General features: G+C 46.2%; 1 protein-coding gene across 1 annotated transcript in view; it reads left to right on the top strand.

The window, feature by feature from the left end:
• DOCK2 (dedicator of cytokinesis 2) overlaps nt 1-17,736 on the top strand; it is a 397,813-nt gene that overhangs the window by 370,135 nt on the left and 9,942 nt on the right. The window contains exons 42-46 of the mRNA XM_012649685.1: nt 3,752-3,833; nt 5,116-5,200; nt 6,009-6,095; nt 12,063-12,239; nt 13,924-14,007. Of these exons, the coding sequence (XP_012505139.1) occupies nt 3,752-3,833; nt 5,116-5,200; nt 6,009-6,095; nt 12,063-12,239; nt 13,924-14,007 (515 nt within the window). The remainder of the gene's footprint in view (nt 1-3,751; nt 3,834-5,115; nt 5,201-6,008; nt 6,096-12,062; nt 12,240-13,923; nt 14,008-17,736) is intronic.

The raw sequence follows: 17,736 nt of genomic DNA on the forward strand, positions 1-17,736 counted from the left end.
GTGGCCTTTATAATGTCTAACGTGGCCTTTTCTGGACTCTTCATGACCCTGTTATCTAAAACCCTGTTTGTTTTCTTTAGAGAATTGATCTCCATTTGTCATTGTCTTTTGTGCTTGTTAAAGGCGCGGGAATGGGAGCTAGGACGTCCGCTCCGCGAGGGAAGACACTTGCTCTGCAGTGTTCCCTGCAGTGATACCCCCCACCCGTCTCCCACAGCGCTTGGTTCAAAGTGACGCTCAGTAAATATTTGTTGATTGATAGAAAGAAAAAGAAAACAAGCCAGAAAAAGAAGGAACAAAGAAAGAGAGATAGATAAATAGAGAAAGGAAGGGAGGAGGGTGGCAGAAAGGAACCAGCTTACTTAGGGGTCACAGAGCACTACTGTGGTCACACAAGATAACGCCAGTGAGGTTGGGTGGGGTGTCGTGCTGATGGACACCGATGCAGCAACATGTGGTGTTCTGGGGCCAGGAGCTGGCGCGGGGCAGCAGGCAGGACGCGCTGTGGCCAGGAGCACGTGGAAATGCAAGGCGAGGCCGTCTGCTGAGCCGAGGAGAGCGGTCACCCAGTCTGGCTCCCTGCATTGCCCCGTTAGCACAAATTAAGTTACAGCTGTTAAAACGGGGTTGACAGGTTGCATGGCTGGCCTGCGAAGTCTGCTGAACCTTAATCCAAGTGTTTTTCGCTGGGGTGATAAATATGCACCTGTGCCCTTTTCATCGTGCTTGCCTGCCCTTCACGCCTCCTCCGCTGCGGTTATGAGCAGGAGCAAATGCAACTGGTGGTGGGCTTGGCTGCTTACAAACCTGAGTTTGGTTACAGGTGAGATTAGTACGAGACGAGTACCAAGGCCCTTTGAAGTGGACGTCCTGGTGTTGAACAGCTCCGTGGCCTTTTAACTTGTGGTGAGGGAGGGGACATGTGTGACTGGGCCGTATTGCCCTATTTAGGCCTCTTTTCTTTCCTTCAAGAACCAGATGCAAGAGAAAAGGGGAAGGGCTGACATTTGCTAAATGTCCTATTCGTGGGACTGAGACCATTATTTCCTCAAACCCCGTAAAACCCTGTAAGGGGGTGTTCATTTTCCCTGTTGCGTAGAGTAGGAATATGGGGGGCAGAGATGTAAAGTGGTTCACCTAAGGTTACAAAGCTAATTAGTGATAGAGTTAGTGCTCGAACCCCAAGATCTGTCTGTGTCCAAACCTGTGTTCTAGCACACCGTCGTCGTTCCTAAAGGCTGATGAACAGAATGCTCTTTATTAACCGTTTACCATGTACTAGGCATTTTACATGCCTTGTTTCATTTTGTCCTCATAATAATCCTACAAGTTGGATATTATTGCTCTCTGCATTTTGCCAACAAAACTAAGGTTCAAAGAATTTAAGCAGCTTGCACACAGTCACAGCTAGGAAATGGTGGAACTGGGATTTGAACTCAGGCCTGCTTTTTGCCAAAATCTTGAGTTCTTAATACTCTGTTCTCTTGCCTTTACTTATTAAAAGGCTGTCAAGCAGTTTGGGCAGCTGACAGATCTTATGTCTTCTTGGGTATCCAAATAGGGCAAGACAATTAAAAGCAAAGGTCTCTTTGTAGGGAGTCTATCGTCACCCAGACATCCGTAGCCACAATTCCATGCATAGACTCAGCACGTGGTGTGAGAGTCTAGCCAGGCATCCTGCTGGGCACGACTTGAGAGTACTGGTGTCACCAGCTTCCCCAGGACAGGTTTGGAGTCTCCTCTGGGACCAAAGCCAATGGTCATGACCTTGGCCTTCAATCAGTAGACATGACCTAGAACTTCCTCCAGAACAAGGATTAGCAAACTTTTCTGTTAGGGACCAGATAGGAAATATTTTAATCTTTGTGGGCCACGTGGTCTCTGTCACAAGTACTCGACTCTGCTTTGGTAGTGGGAGAGCAGCCACTGATGCCACATAAGTGCATGGGCATGGCTTTGCTTTATGGGCACTGAAATTTGAACTTTATATCATTTTCATATGTCACAAAATACTATTTTTCTCCTAACCATTTGAATATATGAAAACTATTCTTAGCTTGTGGGCAACGCAAAAACAGGCAGTGAGCCAGATATGACCTGAGGGTCATAGTTTGCCAACTCCTGCCCTAGACTTAATCCAGAATGATCTTCCCAGAGTAGGCTGCTGGCCATGTGGCTTGAGAAAGAAAAGGGTTTTCCTGACGATCATAGAAACACTTCCATTGGGATTTACCCCAAAACAATGAAATCCCTAATACCTTAGCAGAGAGAAGGTTGATTAGAGAGAGAAGGAATTAAATTTAATTTGGGATTAGGTTTTGGCCATTTCTTATATGTGAAGGAACTATAGCCTCTGCCATGGGAAAGCTCACGATCTGGGCGGGGGTGGGTCAAGGGGAGGGCAGGGGAGGGAGAGAGATGACAGGGAGCTGGAGAGCTGACCCGGAGAGAAGCCGACAAAGTGCTGTGGGGGCCAAAGGAAGGAAAACAACTCCTGTTGGGGGTGAAGGTAGTTTTTATGGACTGTGGTACTTGACATCTACCCAAAGGGTTCACAAGGGAGAGATGGTGGTGAGGGAAATGTTCCAAGCAAAGGGAGTAGTAGGATCTGTTGGATATCCAGAGATAATTAATGGTGGGAAAGTGGCTTATAACCGTATCAGCCCGGCTTTGAAAGCCAGCAAGAGGAGTTCTTGATTCCTTAGTCTGCAGATGTGTCATGCCCAGGAGATGATTTTTTGGAGTTATGGGGGTGGTCATCAGGCAGAATAGAGGGAGGAAAGAACTTGAATACCTAAATGAGAGATATGGGTAAAGAAGAAATGGAAGGTAGGGAAAGGGAAGCAGGGGTCAGGGGTAGGACCAGTGACCACTGACTTTGTTCATTTGGTTTGCCATATTGTCTGCTTAATGAATGAATGAATGCATAAAGACAGGTCTAGAAGAGGCATGACAAGGGTCTGGCCCACACAGTGCCTCTCCACTATCTGTGCCCATGGCAGCCATCACTAATTGATCACAGAGCTCTTTCCCACTGAGCCTGGATGTGGCTCCTTACAATCCTGCTGCAGCAGATGATTTTAAACTTTTGTTAGAGTCGGAGTGCAAAATGGCATTTATTTACATGTTACAAAGTGGTGTTTCTCCAACGTCAGCCTGCATGTGAATCACCCGAGGGTCTGACTCAGCAGCTCTCAGGTGATGCTGGTCAGAGGACCACCTCTTAGTGGAGAGTCTAGAGTAAAAGAATTCTGAGCTTAGGGTTAAAAGAACTAAATACAAACCCCAATCTGTTCTTATAAGCTGTGTGACCTTCAACAGGTTGCCTCACTTTTCTGACCTCCATGGGGACAATTTAGATTAATAATGCCACTCAGTGAAAATGGAGAGATTAAATCAGGCCACGGGGAGATGTGTTCTGCAATGGATTGAGAGCTATAAATTTATTAGATGGTATCATTACTGATGATAATATAGCAATGAGAATGGTAATTAAGAGCCACCACTAGCCAACTACGTTAACAGGAGCTGAGCCCTGGAATAGAGTTGCAGGTGACAGACAGCTCTGACAAGGACCTTGGTGACTGCACACCACTGGTCATTAGTACCTAGTCGGCAGCCAGCAAACTGAGCTTGATCGTGCAATAAAAAGAAGGGCTGGCCTGGAAGGTCTCAGCTGGGACCTGCTAGGCGTGGAGCTGTCCCTGCAGCCAACGGATGTGTTCTAAGTCCTTAACTTCAGGGATTGCAGACATCCAGTGTTTCACTGTCCAGCCAGTCTTGGATGAACACCCCAGGTTGAAGAATAAGCCGGTGCCTGACCAGATTATAAAGTAAGACCCATAGCACACTGGGAAGACAAGTTAGGAAGAAAACCATTCCTCTGGTCTCAGGACAGCCCCAGTGCCCTCTAGTCCCCTCTCTATCTCAGCCAGTTTGTCCCCCCTTTACCTCTTGGGAGAAGAATCACCCCCAATTAGGTAGGCGCTACCCCTGGCAAGGCTGAAGCAGAGATGGGTGGGAGGGACAGGTTCTGGCTTGGCTGCAGCACAGCGAATGCTCCAGCAGTGTCCAGGGGAGTCACTGAACTGGATGAGGAGAGCTCAGGTTGATCCCGGAGTGTCCCCGAGGAACCTGCAGCCAGAGGGTGTGGCTGGGCAGGTGACAGACAGAGTGGGGACGGGGGGGCCTTGGTCATGCTGAGCATGTGCTCCCAAAGAAACATCTTTTCAGCAGTTGTGAAGGTTGTACGTTGACAGTGCGTGTGTTCGGGCTCTGATGAAGGGACATTGAGGAAGCAGAGTGAAGGCAGGTGTCCATCTGTTCTATATCAGCTCGCGAGGTCACTGGTGAGGCCACAAGGTGGGGACTCTGGGGGACACAGGCTGCATCCCTCCCAGCTGCCCAGTCCACCCTCCAATGCCCCTGTACTCCATAGAGCACCTTAAGTGTCTTAGAATAAGTCCACGCCTCTGGGTGGAGCAGTCAGAAGAAGGGGGAGGAATGGCCTTTTCCTTCGGGAGAGGCAGCCGCTCCCAGCAGCCTCACACCAGTGCCACGGGCGAGCAGGTCTAGTTCCACTTGGGTCGCAGCCTCCCCTCACCATCTGGGTCGGGCACCATGGGCAGGGGACGACAACTAAGCAGCTAGCACAGCGTCTGCCGGCCCCGATGTTAGAACCTCGCTAGGGATTCTGGAAGACTGATTTGGGGGGATGGCTGTGACAACTAAAGAAATCCTTTGAGGACACCCCTGGGACATTAGGCTCAGACGTGAGGTCTGTTTAGCTCCTTTGTTGGAGTCACAGGAAATGATGACCTAGGCTATCCTATCTGCATTAATGCTCAAATTCCAGTTGCTTAGATACTTCAGGGATGCTATGTTCTTGTGAGGGTGTAAGTCCAGTCTACCTTCTAAATTGCCTTGCTAGGAAAGCCTGTGCAAGAGTCACTCTTATGGAGCCTAGAACATAGATCCTGATTTTAAATGCTACCCCAAGGACTCTGCCAGACCTCCAGTTTACTGTAATGAGCCTCCCTGGACAGTGCAGGGTCAGGTCGGATGTCAGCAGCCAGGCACAGCTACCAGGAGCCTCCGCCTATTCTTGTCTTTCAGCTTTTACAAATCCAACCACGTGCAAAGATTCCACTACTCCCGGCCTGTGCGCAGGGGGACCGTAGACCCCGAGAATGAGTTTGCTGTGAGTATCTCCCCTACCCTTGTTCATTCCCCTGGGCCACCTTGAGCAACCAGAGGGTGCATCTGCCAGCCCCAGAGTGGGAAGGAATTTGATTGAAAGCCAAAGAACATAAAACTAACCCATGGATACAGTGACACCTATTTCATAGTCTCTTCCACTGGGTTTGTTTTCTCATTTCTTAAGCCTTTTCTCTTTTAAGATGGAACCTGGGCCTCGTGTCAGATACATCTTTTTCACCACAGGGCACGCAGGCCTTTCCAGCAGGTAGAAACGCTCAGGCTAAGAAGGGGGTGTTGAAGTCGATCCTTCCAGCAGACACCAATAAGAAGCCACAGCAACTCAGTCATCACTGTCCCCTGAGGGCTCATCCCCTATGTGTGTGTTTCCCAGTAGGACCTGTCTTCTATTCCCAAGGGCCAAGGCTGGAATGAGGACATGGCTCCATGTCCCTCTCAGTCTTTATTCTTAATATTTTGGGGGTCACTGCCCCTTTGAGAATCTAATGAACAACATGGACCCTACCCCTAGAAAATGCAAAAGGACACATTCAATGTTGCCTAAAAATTCAGACTGTTAATAAACCCAGGTTAAAATGTACTTGGCCTAAGTCCGAGGAGAGCTTAAACTTCATGTTGGGAAAGAATCTTAAGGGTGAGGTGAGAGTGTGTTGCTGGGTCTTACAATATTTATTCTGCTTTCGGCGGATGAAAGGCCTGGGGGCCTGGCTGGGTTTCTGCCAAGCTTCTCTGGTACCCAGCTTTCATAAGTGTGTTGCTTTCCCGCCCTTGCCCCCGCTGCCCACGGACAGTCGATGTGGATTGAGAGAACCTCCTTCATGACTGCGTACAAGCTTCCGGGGATCCTGCGCTGGTTCGAGGTGGTGCACATGTCCCAGGTGAGTCTGGGAAATTCGTGGCAGGCCTCTCTGCCTCTGATGGGCAGGGCACAGCCGGCCTCGGGAGGCCACTTTACAAAGGGGACATGTTTTTATTTGAAGCTACTGTGGGAGTCCCAGAACTCCAGTGCAGGAAGAGATCCAAGGCAGCATCCAATGTAGCCACTTTCAGATTTTTTTTAAGCATCAGATAACTTTTCTATTCCCTGCAAATGAAACTTTCCATCCAGTAAAAAAGCTGATGAATGGGGAGCCTCTATAGCGGGGGTGGGCATGGCAGAGGGCCTGGAACTGCATCTACTCGATCACCCCTCATACTCCTTCCATCCCAGTAACCCCTTGGGGAGCACCTGTGCAGTATCCCACTATGAATCTATTTTATAGTTGGATAAACTGAGGCTCAGGGAGGAGAAATCACACAGAGCCAGAGTTTTGGCTAGAATCCCAATGTTTGAACTCCCTTGTGCAGATGGTTACTTTGCTTCTCAGCATACCTGAAGGTCTCTGTGTGCTCAAGACAGCAAAGGATCTTGTAGTTCCCAAGATACAAGGGAAGGGCCAGCATGGTTGTGGGGAAAGTTTATAAATGAGGACATATTCAGGCTGTCTTATTTATTTATTCATTCAAAAAATATTTAATGAATACCTAATGCATGTCAGGCACTATTCTAAGAATGGGAGTTTCTGCAGTGGAGCTCACATTCTAGTGGGAGAGACAGACTATACAGTCAAAGTAAATAATAATATGCCAGATGGTGATAACCATAATAGAGAAAATAAAACAGAAAGGTGGTAGATGAGGATTGATATTTTAAATAGGGTGGTCAGGGAAAGCTTTCCCACAAAATGGCTTTTGAGTAAAGGCCTGGAGGAAGTGAGGAAGGGGTCCATGCAGGCATCGAAGAGAGGGACCTTCCATCAGAGGGAACAGAAAGTGCAAAGGCCCTGGGGCCAGAACATGCTTATGTCCAGATCCAAAGAAGTGAAGGTGAGTAGTCTGATACCACATCACATAGGACCTAATAGACCACCATACGGACTTTGGCTTTTCCACTGAGTGAGACAGGGCCATGAGAAGAGAAGGGATGTTGTCTGACTCACTTTTTCAAGCTACTGTGTAATCAGCATTGAGACCATCTCACTCCAGCCCTCAATGCCCCCCTCATTTTCAGAGAATTCAGTAGCTCAGTAGCACTCCTTTTCATAGGCATTGCCTAGACCTTGGAAAAACATAACAATGGTGATGACAGCAACAAGCATTGTTTTGAGTGTGGGCTAAACTGTTCACATGTATGGTCTCCTTTAAACCCCTTAATGACCCTGTGAGGTAGATCTTACTATTCTCCTTATTTTACAGATGAGGGAACTGGGGTAGAGAGTGAATTAGTGGGTTGTTCAAGGTTAGTAAAAGAGATAGGGTTTGGCTTTAACCTTCCATATCAGGCACCTGGCCTGGACACATTCTCTTCTTCATCAGAGTGTCCCCAGCCCACCCCAGCAAGTAGTACCCTGGAAAGGAAGAAAGTATCTGTGCCCTTGGTGTATGGGACATGCTGGCGCATGAAAAATTTTAACGAGTGTCCCAGGCACTGGGTCAAAGGCTTTATAGCATTATCCCAGTTATTCTCACAAAATCCTGTAGGTACGTTAATTTCAAGGTTTTCAAGGTAAGGAGTCAGAAACTTTCTATCGATCTGTAGCCTCTGCCCCCAGCCCTGGCTGAGCCCCGTCCCCTGGTCGTGCTCAGCAAGGCGCCTCTTCTCCTTCAGCCATTCCTGCTAAACTGTCCTACTATATTTCTCCTCAAATCTCTTATTATCTCTTGGTAGACTACATAATTTTCCTATTTGTCTATTCTTAATATTAATTAATAGAATAGTAAATATAATTGTTGGACCATAAGCTACACTAGAATATAAATTCCAAAAAGACAGAGATTTTTGTCTATTTTATTCCTGCCATTCCTCCAAGTGCTAAGAATAGTCCTAGACCCATAATAGATGTTAATGAAAAATACATAAGTAAATCAATCAATCAATATGCAGCCACCCATAATGTCTGAACTGGTCACCTTATTTTATGAACTCACAATTCTGAAGTTAGGAAAGAAATAGTCAACATTTTTTACTTGTTCCTTCACCCTGATACCTTCGATAGAAGGGTTGGGAAATCATTCAAAATGTTAACCAGAGTGAATTTATCTTTGATAGCTTCCCTCACATGAGTTACCAAGAATTTCAGGATGTCTCAGACACGAAAGTTTAATGCCCTGCTACATGACTCGATTTCCAAGCATTTGTGTTTGTGTTCCATGAATTTACATCTCATTCTCAGTTATTTCTTTCATAAATTGTCATGACTACAGTATTTTTTGTATAGAGAGGTATTTTCTGATTGGCTGTAAGTGTACGTTCTACTCATTGAGGATTCATTTCTTGTTCTTGGCTCTCAGAAATGTGGTCTTTGCAAGGAGCCACTGATCCAGGGGTCAGAGATCCAGACTCAACATGGTCATCAACAAGCTGTGTGATATGTTGGACAAGCACTGTGTATCTCTGTAAATAATGATTGCAAAACTACGGAATTTCAGGCCGAAAGGGATCCTAGGGGTCTTTTAGTCCCAATGCTATAAATTTAAATACCTTCAGAGCCCAGTATGATAAGGTAAAATGTATGAAATAGTCACATCAAGACATCAGGGAGCAGTGGGGGCTGTGGCAAACTTCAGTAGCAGCCCCCTCCCCCACTGAGTTAATTTTTAAAAGTGAGAATCAATGTGCTAGGTAAATGCTAGACCTCTGCAGTCCTCCAGTTTTTGTCTGGTTCTTCTTGGTTCTTGTCCAGCTGTACTATTTTGCATATGAGGAAACTGAGGCCCAGAGATGGGACTTGAACTGCCAAAGCAATCTGAGGCAGAAATCTGAGTAATAACAGCTCCTTTCCTGTGCAGCTCATAGGATTCCTGGGAAGATTTAAGAAGGCAATATGGTGAAATGCCTTTGAAAAATATGAAACTCCACCTAATTGTCAGGGGTTGCGATCACTTCCTCCTTTGTCCGATGCCTCCCCTTGCCCCCAAATGCACACACACTTGTACATTTTTTTCCAAAGCACTTTCCCCTAATAATTCATTTTCCCTTCACAGCAAGCTCAGCAAGGGCTATTATACCTACACTGCCAACTAAGAAACTGAGGCTCAGCTTAGGAAAGAGACCAGAGATTTGAGGGCTTGACTGGGTCCCACCAGCCAGTTAATGGCAAGTTTGGTATCAGGCAAAAACCAGGAATGCTCAAGTTCTCTCTCCAGCTCTGCCACCGTGTGCACAGGGACATGTGACTTAACCTGCTGTTGAAGAATTAAATGAGCACGAGTGTGACATGCCCAGCATGGGCTGGCATGTAGGAGGCAATGGATAAATAGAGTCATCTTCAATATCATGATCATTACTTTTATTCCTGTTACCAGCTTCTGACATCCAAGCCTTCCACCAAATGTATAACCCCATAACCATGCTCTGAGAGGTATATTTTTGGTCTATACAAATGTCCTTAGGTGAGAAGCCAAAGGTATTTTCATTCTCTGTTCCTGACAGCTGTGATGAGGATAAAGATCTGGGAATCCAAAAATAGCTTCAAAAATGAGGAGGAAAGCCAATCAATAGCTCTTTCCATTTTTAATGACTCACCTTAAAGCCTGAGTCTTTCAGATATGCCAGGCTATTGTTGAAATCCAGGGGCAATGCAGGGCTTAGTCCAAGCGGTGGTGATAGATGTTCCTTACAACTCAGCCTAGACTTTGGCCCCTTAAAGCTCCTGCAGGGCTGGTCTGCACACTTGACAGATACTAGATTGTGGGTTTCAGTGTGTAGGATTATGGACTGCAGCCCCTGCCAGGGCAAGCAGCATTCCCCTCCCGTTCACATATGTGTGTACATGTGCATGTATAGGGTGTGTGTGTGTGTACTATGTGTGCATGTGTGTGTCCATGCATGTGTGTGTTTATGTGTGCATATGCAGACTCAATTCTCTGAAACAAATTCAATAAGTATGTTGTGAGTCACATACAACTCAATTCGCATGCAGCGTAAAACTTGATTCTAGTGCCGTATGAGTTGCATATAACTCATACACAGAAAACAATAAAAAATAACAAATTTTCATTAAATTAGAAAGGATCATTTTGTTTACAAAGTTTCTATTCTATTTTCATAATAAAACAGAGTGGCTCCAGGGAAAAAAATTTGTTTTCTACTGTGGCAGTCGATGTGTTAAAATAGCCAGTTATAATTTGATTTATGTAAGCCTCAGGGTGACCACAAAACAAAAGATAAAAAGAAAAGATGCAAAGCATACCACTACAGAAAGCCATCAAACCACAAGAGAAGGAAGTAATAGAGGAGAAAGGAACAAAGAATCTACAAAACAATCAGAAAACAATCAACAAAATGGCACTAGTAAGTCCTTACCTGTCAATAATTACTTTGAATGTAAATGGATTAAATTCTTCAATCAAAAGGCATAAAGTGGCTGAATGGACAAAGAAAAACAAGACTCAACTATATGCTGCCTATTAGACTCATCTCACCTTAAAGGACACTCATAGATTGAAAGTAAAGGAATAAAAAAAGATATTCCATGCAAGTGAAACACAGAGAAGGGATAACTGTATTTACTTCAGACAAAATAGACTTTAGGTAAAAAAAAAAGAAACTGTAAAAAGAGACAAAGAAGGTCATTATATAGTAATAAAAGTGTCAATTCATCAAGAGGATATAACAATTGTAAATATATATGCACCCAACATTGGAGCACCTAAACATACAAAGCAAACATTAAGAGATCAGAAGGGAGACATAGATTGCGACACAATAATAGTAGGGATATCAATACCCTACTTTCAATATTGGAGTGATCAGCCAGCCAGAAAATCAATAAGGGAATGCTGCACTTTGCACTTTAGATCAAATGGGCCTGGCAGACATATACAGGACATTTCACCTAACAGGGACAGAACACACATTCTTCTCAAGTGCACGTGGAACGTTCTCCAGGATAGGTCATATGTTAAGCCACGAAACATGTCTTAACAAATTTAAAAATATTTGCACTCAGTTTTAATTGGTTTCGTTCAGTTCAGGGGTCAACAAACTATGGTTCATGGGCCAAATCTCACCTGCTGTTTATTTCTGTAGAAAGTTTTATTGGAACAACCATGCTCATTCATTTACATATTGCCTGTAGCTGCTTTTGCTCTACAATAACAGAGTTGAGTAGTTGCAACAGAGACCATCTGGCCTACAAATCCTAAAATATTTACTATCTGGCCCTTTTACAGAAAATGTTTTCTGACCTCTAGTTCAGGTTTTTACTCCCAAGCTCATTCTCTTGCAAACTATACTGTTTGGCCAGTTAGCATCTGATGGCACTCTGTATTGCTTTCTAAGAGGTGTTGAAGAGGTATTTAGTTTTATCTTCCCAACTAAACCGAGTCTGCCTTAGAACAGCAACCCCTCTAACAACAACCAGTCTTAGATCTACTGTGTGCCGGGCTTGGGGCTTTCATTGCAAGCTGCTCTGATCTCTCCAGCTAATTAATAGCTCCGACATAGTAACTGCTCAACCAGTACCTGCAGGATTGAGTTGGAGCATGTTTCACCCAGGTAATAAGAAGGGAAAATCCTCTCTTGGGCAGACTCAGCCTCTGAAACCTCAGCAAGTGCCTGACACTTTCTGCCTCTGCCCTCCCAGAGGAATGTTTTTCTTGCTAAGCAGAAAGTCAGCCCTTCTCTCCCCAGACAACAGACAGCCCCCAAAGCTCACTAATTATAACAAAATCCTTTTACAGCTCCCCAGGGAGCATGGCCTCATTTGAATTTCCACCCCAAGTGAAATCAATGCTAATAATTATATCTGTCTTTAAAGCAACTTGCTAAGGCCCTTTCTTCTTGGGGATCTTGTTTTCTACAGACCACAATCAGTCCTCTGGAGAATGCCATCGAAACCATGTCCACCGCCAACGAGAAGATCTTGATGATGATCAACCAGTACCAGAGCGACGAGAGCCTCCCCATCAACCCGCTGTCCATGCTCCTGAACGGCATTGTGGACCCTGCCGTCATGGGAGGCTTTGCCAAGTATGAGAAGGTGAGGGCTTCCTCGCTCCAGGCCTGGTAGGGGGCAGAGCAGTGGAGGGAGGGCCCGGGAGCAGACACAGCTACATGTTGCTGGTCCTACTGTGGCTGTCCTTGTCCCCCAAAGGGACACTCAGCTTGGTTGGACCTCATTTAGCTCCCAGCATTTCTTTTTTTTTTTAATTTTTTTTTTATTTCAGCATATTATGGGGGTACAGATGTTTAGGTTACGTATGTTGCTCTTGTCCCCCCTCCCCCCCTAAGTCCGAGTTTCAAATATGTCCATTCTTCGGGTGGTGCGCATTGCACTCTTTGTGTATGCAAATACCCGTCCCCTCCTCCCTCCTCCCCCCTCCCCGCTCCCCCCGCCCAACATCCAATAGATGTTATTCTTATACGTGCACTTATGTGTTGATCAGTTAACACCAATTTGATGGTGAGCTTCCAGCATTTCTTCAGCCACTTGTCTTGGCTGAGCTGCCATCTCCTTCCGCCCTCGTCACCACGCCCTGTGCTAGGACAGGCAGGGGCAAGGCTCATACGGGGCCCACAGCCCACCGGGCAGATCCAGCAGCTCTGCGAAGGAAAGGCTCTGAGGAGACTGTGAGCCAGACCATAAAAGGACAGGGACCACGAATCGAAGTACATGCCACTTGGATAAACCCATCCCTTCCACAAAGGATTTGAAATGATGTATACAAATGGAAAGAAATGAAACTCAGAACATGTGAAAAGACAGACCAGGAGATCACTGTAATCTACATATCCAGGTCAGAATGGCCCTCCAGAAAACCCCACATATCTGAGCCACGGATTTCATTTTTGAGCTTGCTGGTATCCATGGCAAAAAGAGAAATAGCATCAGTTATGTGGGGCGGCAGGGGGAATACCAGTTTCTTAGTAGGGAGACATGGGTTCCTTGGCACTGAAGAATAGAAAGTCCTTACTTGGGTTTCCCATAGCAGACGTTAAAGAAAAGATGGACTCTCTTTGCAATAAATCTCCTGATGAATTTCCTGCTGCCTTTCCTATGTTATTCGTTGATGTGAACCCAAGAACACAACACCGTGGTATTGTGATCGCGGAGTCAGTCCTTCCGGCTGCCCTCAGACACCCCCGCAGTCACGGCTGGTAGCCTCTTGCTCAGCCCTGAGGCGCGATGAGCTGTGCCTGCACGCGTGTGTGCCCGCCTTGAGGACATGGGCCCCAGAAAAGGATGGGAGCTGCCACATTCACTGGCAGCAAGGGGAGCCCCAAGGGGAGCCGGAACACCCACTGCATGAAACTCCTACTGAGCTCTTGTCCTCAGAGCACCGTTCTCCCACTTGAAGGTGCATCGGAATCACCTGCAGGGTCCCCTACCGGACCCCCAGAGGTTCTGATTCGGTAGGTCTGGGCTGGGGCCAGAGAATTTGCATCTCTAACAAGTTCCCAGGTGATGCTGCTGCAGCTGCTGGCCTGGGGACCCCAATTTGACTACTTTTCTGGACTTTGCAGCCCATTCCTAGTGGGTGCTGATTGGGCCTCCGGGCAGACAACAGCGTCCGTCCCTACAGGTGTCTGACTGTTGTCTCATCCAAATGCCTGTGACCTCATCCCTGCTCCTCTCAAATCAAATCTCCCAGTGCCAAAGAGATTGGTTGTGGGGTCCACGCCAAATGAACGGGGAACCCCAAATTCCTGTCTGTCCTCCCCAGGCCTTCTTCACTGAGGAGTACATCAGGGACCACCCTGAGGACCAGGACAAGCTGAACCGCCTCAAGGACCTGATTGCGTGGCAGGTAAAGCAGAGCTGGACTCCTTCCTGTCCCCTCACCGTGGTTCTCAGGCCCTGAGCTGGGCTCTAGCTGACACGGCCTGATTTCACATGACCTCCTGTCCCTTGCTTTTCTAGCCTCTTCTGATTCTGTGTCACACCTGAGCTTGCTCACCCTGGAACAGAGGTTTGGGGTGGTGCACGGTGCAGGGAAGCCATGCTGTGCTGCATGTTGCTAAGATTGCTTTATTCGATATTGAATTCAGGAGGTGGCTTTTCACAGTGGGACGAAAGTGAACATGAGCCCCCGCACACCCACCAGCACCTTCCGCACACCCAGCACAGGCCAATCAGATAATGGAAGACTTGGGCGCCCACCCCCACCTCTCCTCCTCCTAGGGGTGACCCAGTTTGTTGCAGTAATGCTCCAGAGGATCTCAGGTTTTGAAAATAATTGAGGTCTTTGTTTGGTTGGCTGTGGGTCAAAGGGTCTGCATTGTGCACCAGCTGCTGCTCAGCCAGAGGACGTAGAAGGCACCGCCCTACCCACTGCCCTACGCTCCCGGGCTGGCCACTCATCTTCCTCTCTGTCCGTTCTCTCCTTGCATCCCTCTCCTTCTTTTGGACTCTTTTACTCCTCCTCCTTTCTGTGCATCTGTCTCTGCCTTTCCCCCTCTGTCTTAGAAGCCTTTTGCTGCCACCCTGGGCTCTCTGTCTTTTGCTTCTCCCCGACCCCCTTCTTATTCCTCTCTCAGCTTCTCTTCCTTTTCTCTTTTCCCCTCTCTCCCTCTCCCTGCAGAAGAAACAGTCTACTAGATCCCTCCCATGGAGGCTTTCACAGGACCAGACTTCCCCTCCCAGCCTGGGGCAGCCCCTTCCTCAAACACCACCAGCTCTGGGCTCTCGGCATTACACAGGGGCGGGCTGTGGAGGGCAGGGGTGGGGGGCGAGTGGTGAGCCCAGGGGCAGGGAGCAGAGCTTGCAGCTGCCTTCCTTCCTCCCTTCTTGCCAGTCACTGTGCAAAGAAAAGCAAGCTTTTGTGGCAGGGAGTTTTTGTTACTCTAGGGAAATCAGGGAATGAGAAGCATTGGGTGCAGCCTTTTTTCTTAAAATAAGGATTCCTAATTCAGGTCCTTCTCTGCCTCTGCCAATTTATGCAAAGTGGGGCTTTAAAAATGAAACACCAAGCACTGCACAGACGCACTTTTTCTGAATGCATTTTGTGTGTCTGTCTGGAATTTTCTATCCGTTTATACCTTGTGCCACCTGTGTAACTCAAATATCCCCAAGGTCCCAGCCTTTCAGGGTCATCATGCCCTTTAATATTCCAATAATGATACTCTCCTTCGCCACCTCCAACTTGAGAAGCAGGAAGGCCAGGCTTTGATAGGTTCCCATCCTTGGATATTCCTGGGGTGCCAGGGAAGGCTAACATGTCACATAGATTCGCATAGTTGTTGGGTGTCACTGTCAATCCATACACCGCCCTGGTCCTCTCTACTGGGGACCTCTTCCCACCTGGTAATAGCTTCTCCACACTGTGTCCACCACACCCAGAGAATGGACCTCAGCCTCACAGCACAGCTAATGGCAGGCTGTACCTTCTAAGAAAATTCTATCAATGTCTTAGAGCTAATGAGAGGGACACTACCAACACAGAAGGGAAACTTTGAAAGCAGGTTCCCTATGAAGATGTTACTGCTTCTGAAACCCATTAGCTAGGCACCTTCATACAGCGCCCCTAGCGGCCATCTCCGCACCGCCCACTGCTCCCAGGCCACCATGTTACGAGAGGCCTACTTAGCCCCCAAAGGAGATTGTCCTGGACCACATCCCTCCGACCCAGAGCCCAGTCACCCCAACTGTGGGCACCTGCACTCAAAAGATGTCGCCCTGCTCATGGTGAAGGCAGCCTTTTACGTCATGACACACATCAGATGAGGTCTTCCTCATCTACTCCATGCCAGTCGTTCTTGCAACCTGTACCTATTGAGCCTCTACTGTGTCCTAGACAGGCACAGAGCCAGGCAGCAGAGATCACATGGACAAAACTGGGCCTGTTCCTTGCCCACTTGGAGCTTCATTCTAGATTAGATCTTGGTTTTGCAAAGCCAGATACACTTTGGATTTTCTCAAAACTTGAGAGTCTTAGATTTCAAAGGGGAATGAATGTACTTGCACCTCTAGCAACCCAACAAAGGCTGAAGCTTTCAAAGTGCATTTGGTGTTCAAGATTTCACAGATTTCAAGACAGATAGCTTCTTCTTTTTTTTTCTTCTTTTTCTCTATATTTATTGGCATGAAAAGATGTCTACAATACATTCTTCTTTTAGACTTTTTATTGGAAAATATAACATACAGAAAAGTACACATAAAATACACAGCTCACTGATTTATCACAAAGCATACACCCCTGGGACCGCCACCCAGATGGAGAAATAGAATTCTGCTGGCACCCGTAAGCCTACTTTGTGACTTCTTGCAGTCATCACCATTGTTCCCCAGAGTGCCCACCACCCTGCTTTTAGAGCAGTCATGTCCTTGCTTTTTAAAAATAGTTTTACCACCCAAGCATTTGTTCTTAAGCACTATAGTTTACTTTTGCTTATTTTTTTACCTCTATATAAACAAAATCACATAGTATGCATTCTTTTCTGTCTAACTTATTTTGTGCAATATTATGTTGGTGAAATTCACTCATTTCATTGTACATAGCTATTTATCATTCATTTTCATTGCTGTGTCATAGTCTATACAGCTGGATTGTATAACTATACCAAAATGTATTTATTTATTTTTCTACTGATGGAGAATTGGGTTGATTTCAGGTTGGGGCTACTATAAATAAAGCTGTTCTGAACATGTATGTGTGTGTCCTTTTGGAACACATATGCACAATTTCTATTGGGTGTATACCTAGGCATAGAATTGCTTGATCATAGTATGTGAGAATATTTAGCTTTAGTAGGCAGTGACAAACTTCTGTCACCATAAGTTAGGTTATTTTGGCTTGTTCTTAAACTTCTTATAAATTGTTATTAATATTATACAGTATGTGCTATGCTATGTCTGGCTTCTTTTGCTCAACGTAATGCCTTTAAGATTCATTCAGTTAGTTGCATATATCAGAGGTTTGACTTTTTGTTTCTGAGTGTTATCTGTTGTACAAGCATTCAGTATAACAATAATTTACCAATTTATCCATTCTTCTGTTGGTAGACATTTTGGGTGTTTTCAGCTTTCGTAAGTACAGTTGCTGTGAACATTCTTGTTCGTGTCTTCGACATAAGCACTCAATTCCCTCGGTATACATCTAGTTGTGGAATTGCTGGATCATGCATATTTACTAGATACAAGAAGTAGTTTTCCAAAGTGGCTGAACCAATTTGCACTCCCACCAACTTCTTTTTTTTTTTTTTTTAAATGACATCCCTTGAGTCATAACTCCCACCAACTTCTAAGAGTGAAGCTGGTGAAGTTGCTTCACTTTCTCACTGACACTTGATACTGTGAGTATTTTTAATTTTAGTCCTTCCGGTGGTTGTATAATGGTATCTCGGTTTAGTTTTCATTAGCTTTTTTTCTTTGAGACAAAGTCTCACTCTGTTGCCCTGGCTAGAGTGAGTGCCGTGGCGTCAGCCTAGCTCACAGCAACCTCAAACTCCTGGGCTCAAGCGAGCTACTGCCTCAGCCTCCCGAGTAGCTGGGACTACAGGCATGCGCCACCATGCCCGGCTAATTTTTTCTATATATT

The sequence above is a fragment of the Propithecus coquereli genome, unplaced genomic scaffold (genome assembly GCF_000956105.1).
Source record: "Propithecus coquereli isolate 6110/MARCELLA unplaced genomic scaffold, Pcoq_1.0 Scaffold301, whole genome shotgun sequence".
Taxonomy (NCBI): domain Eukaryota; kingdom Metazoa; phylum Chordata; class Mammalia; order Primates; family Indriidae; genus Propithecus; species Propithecus coquereli.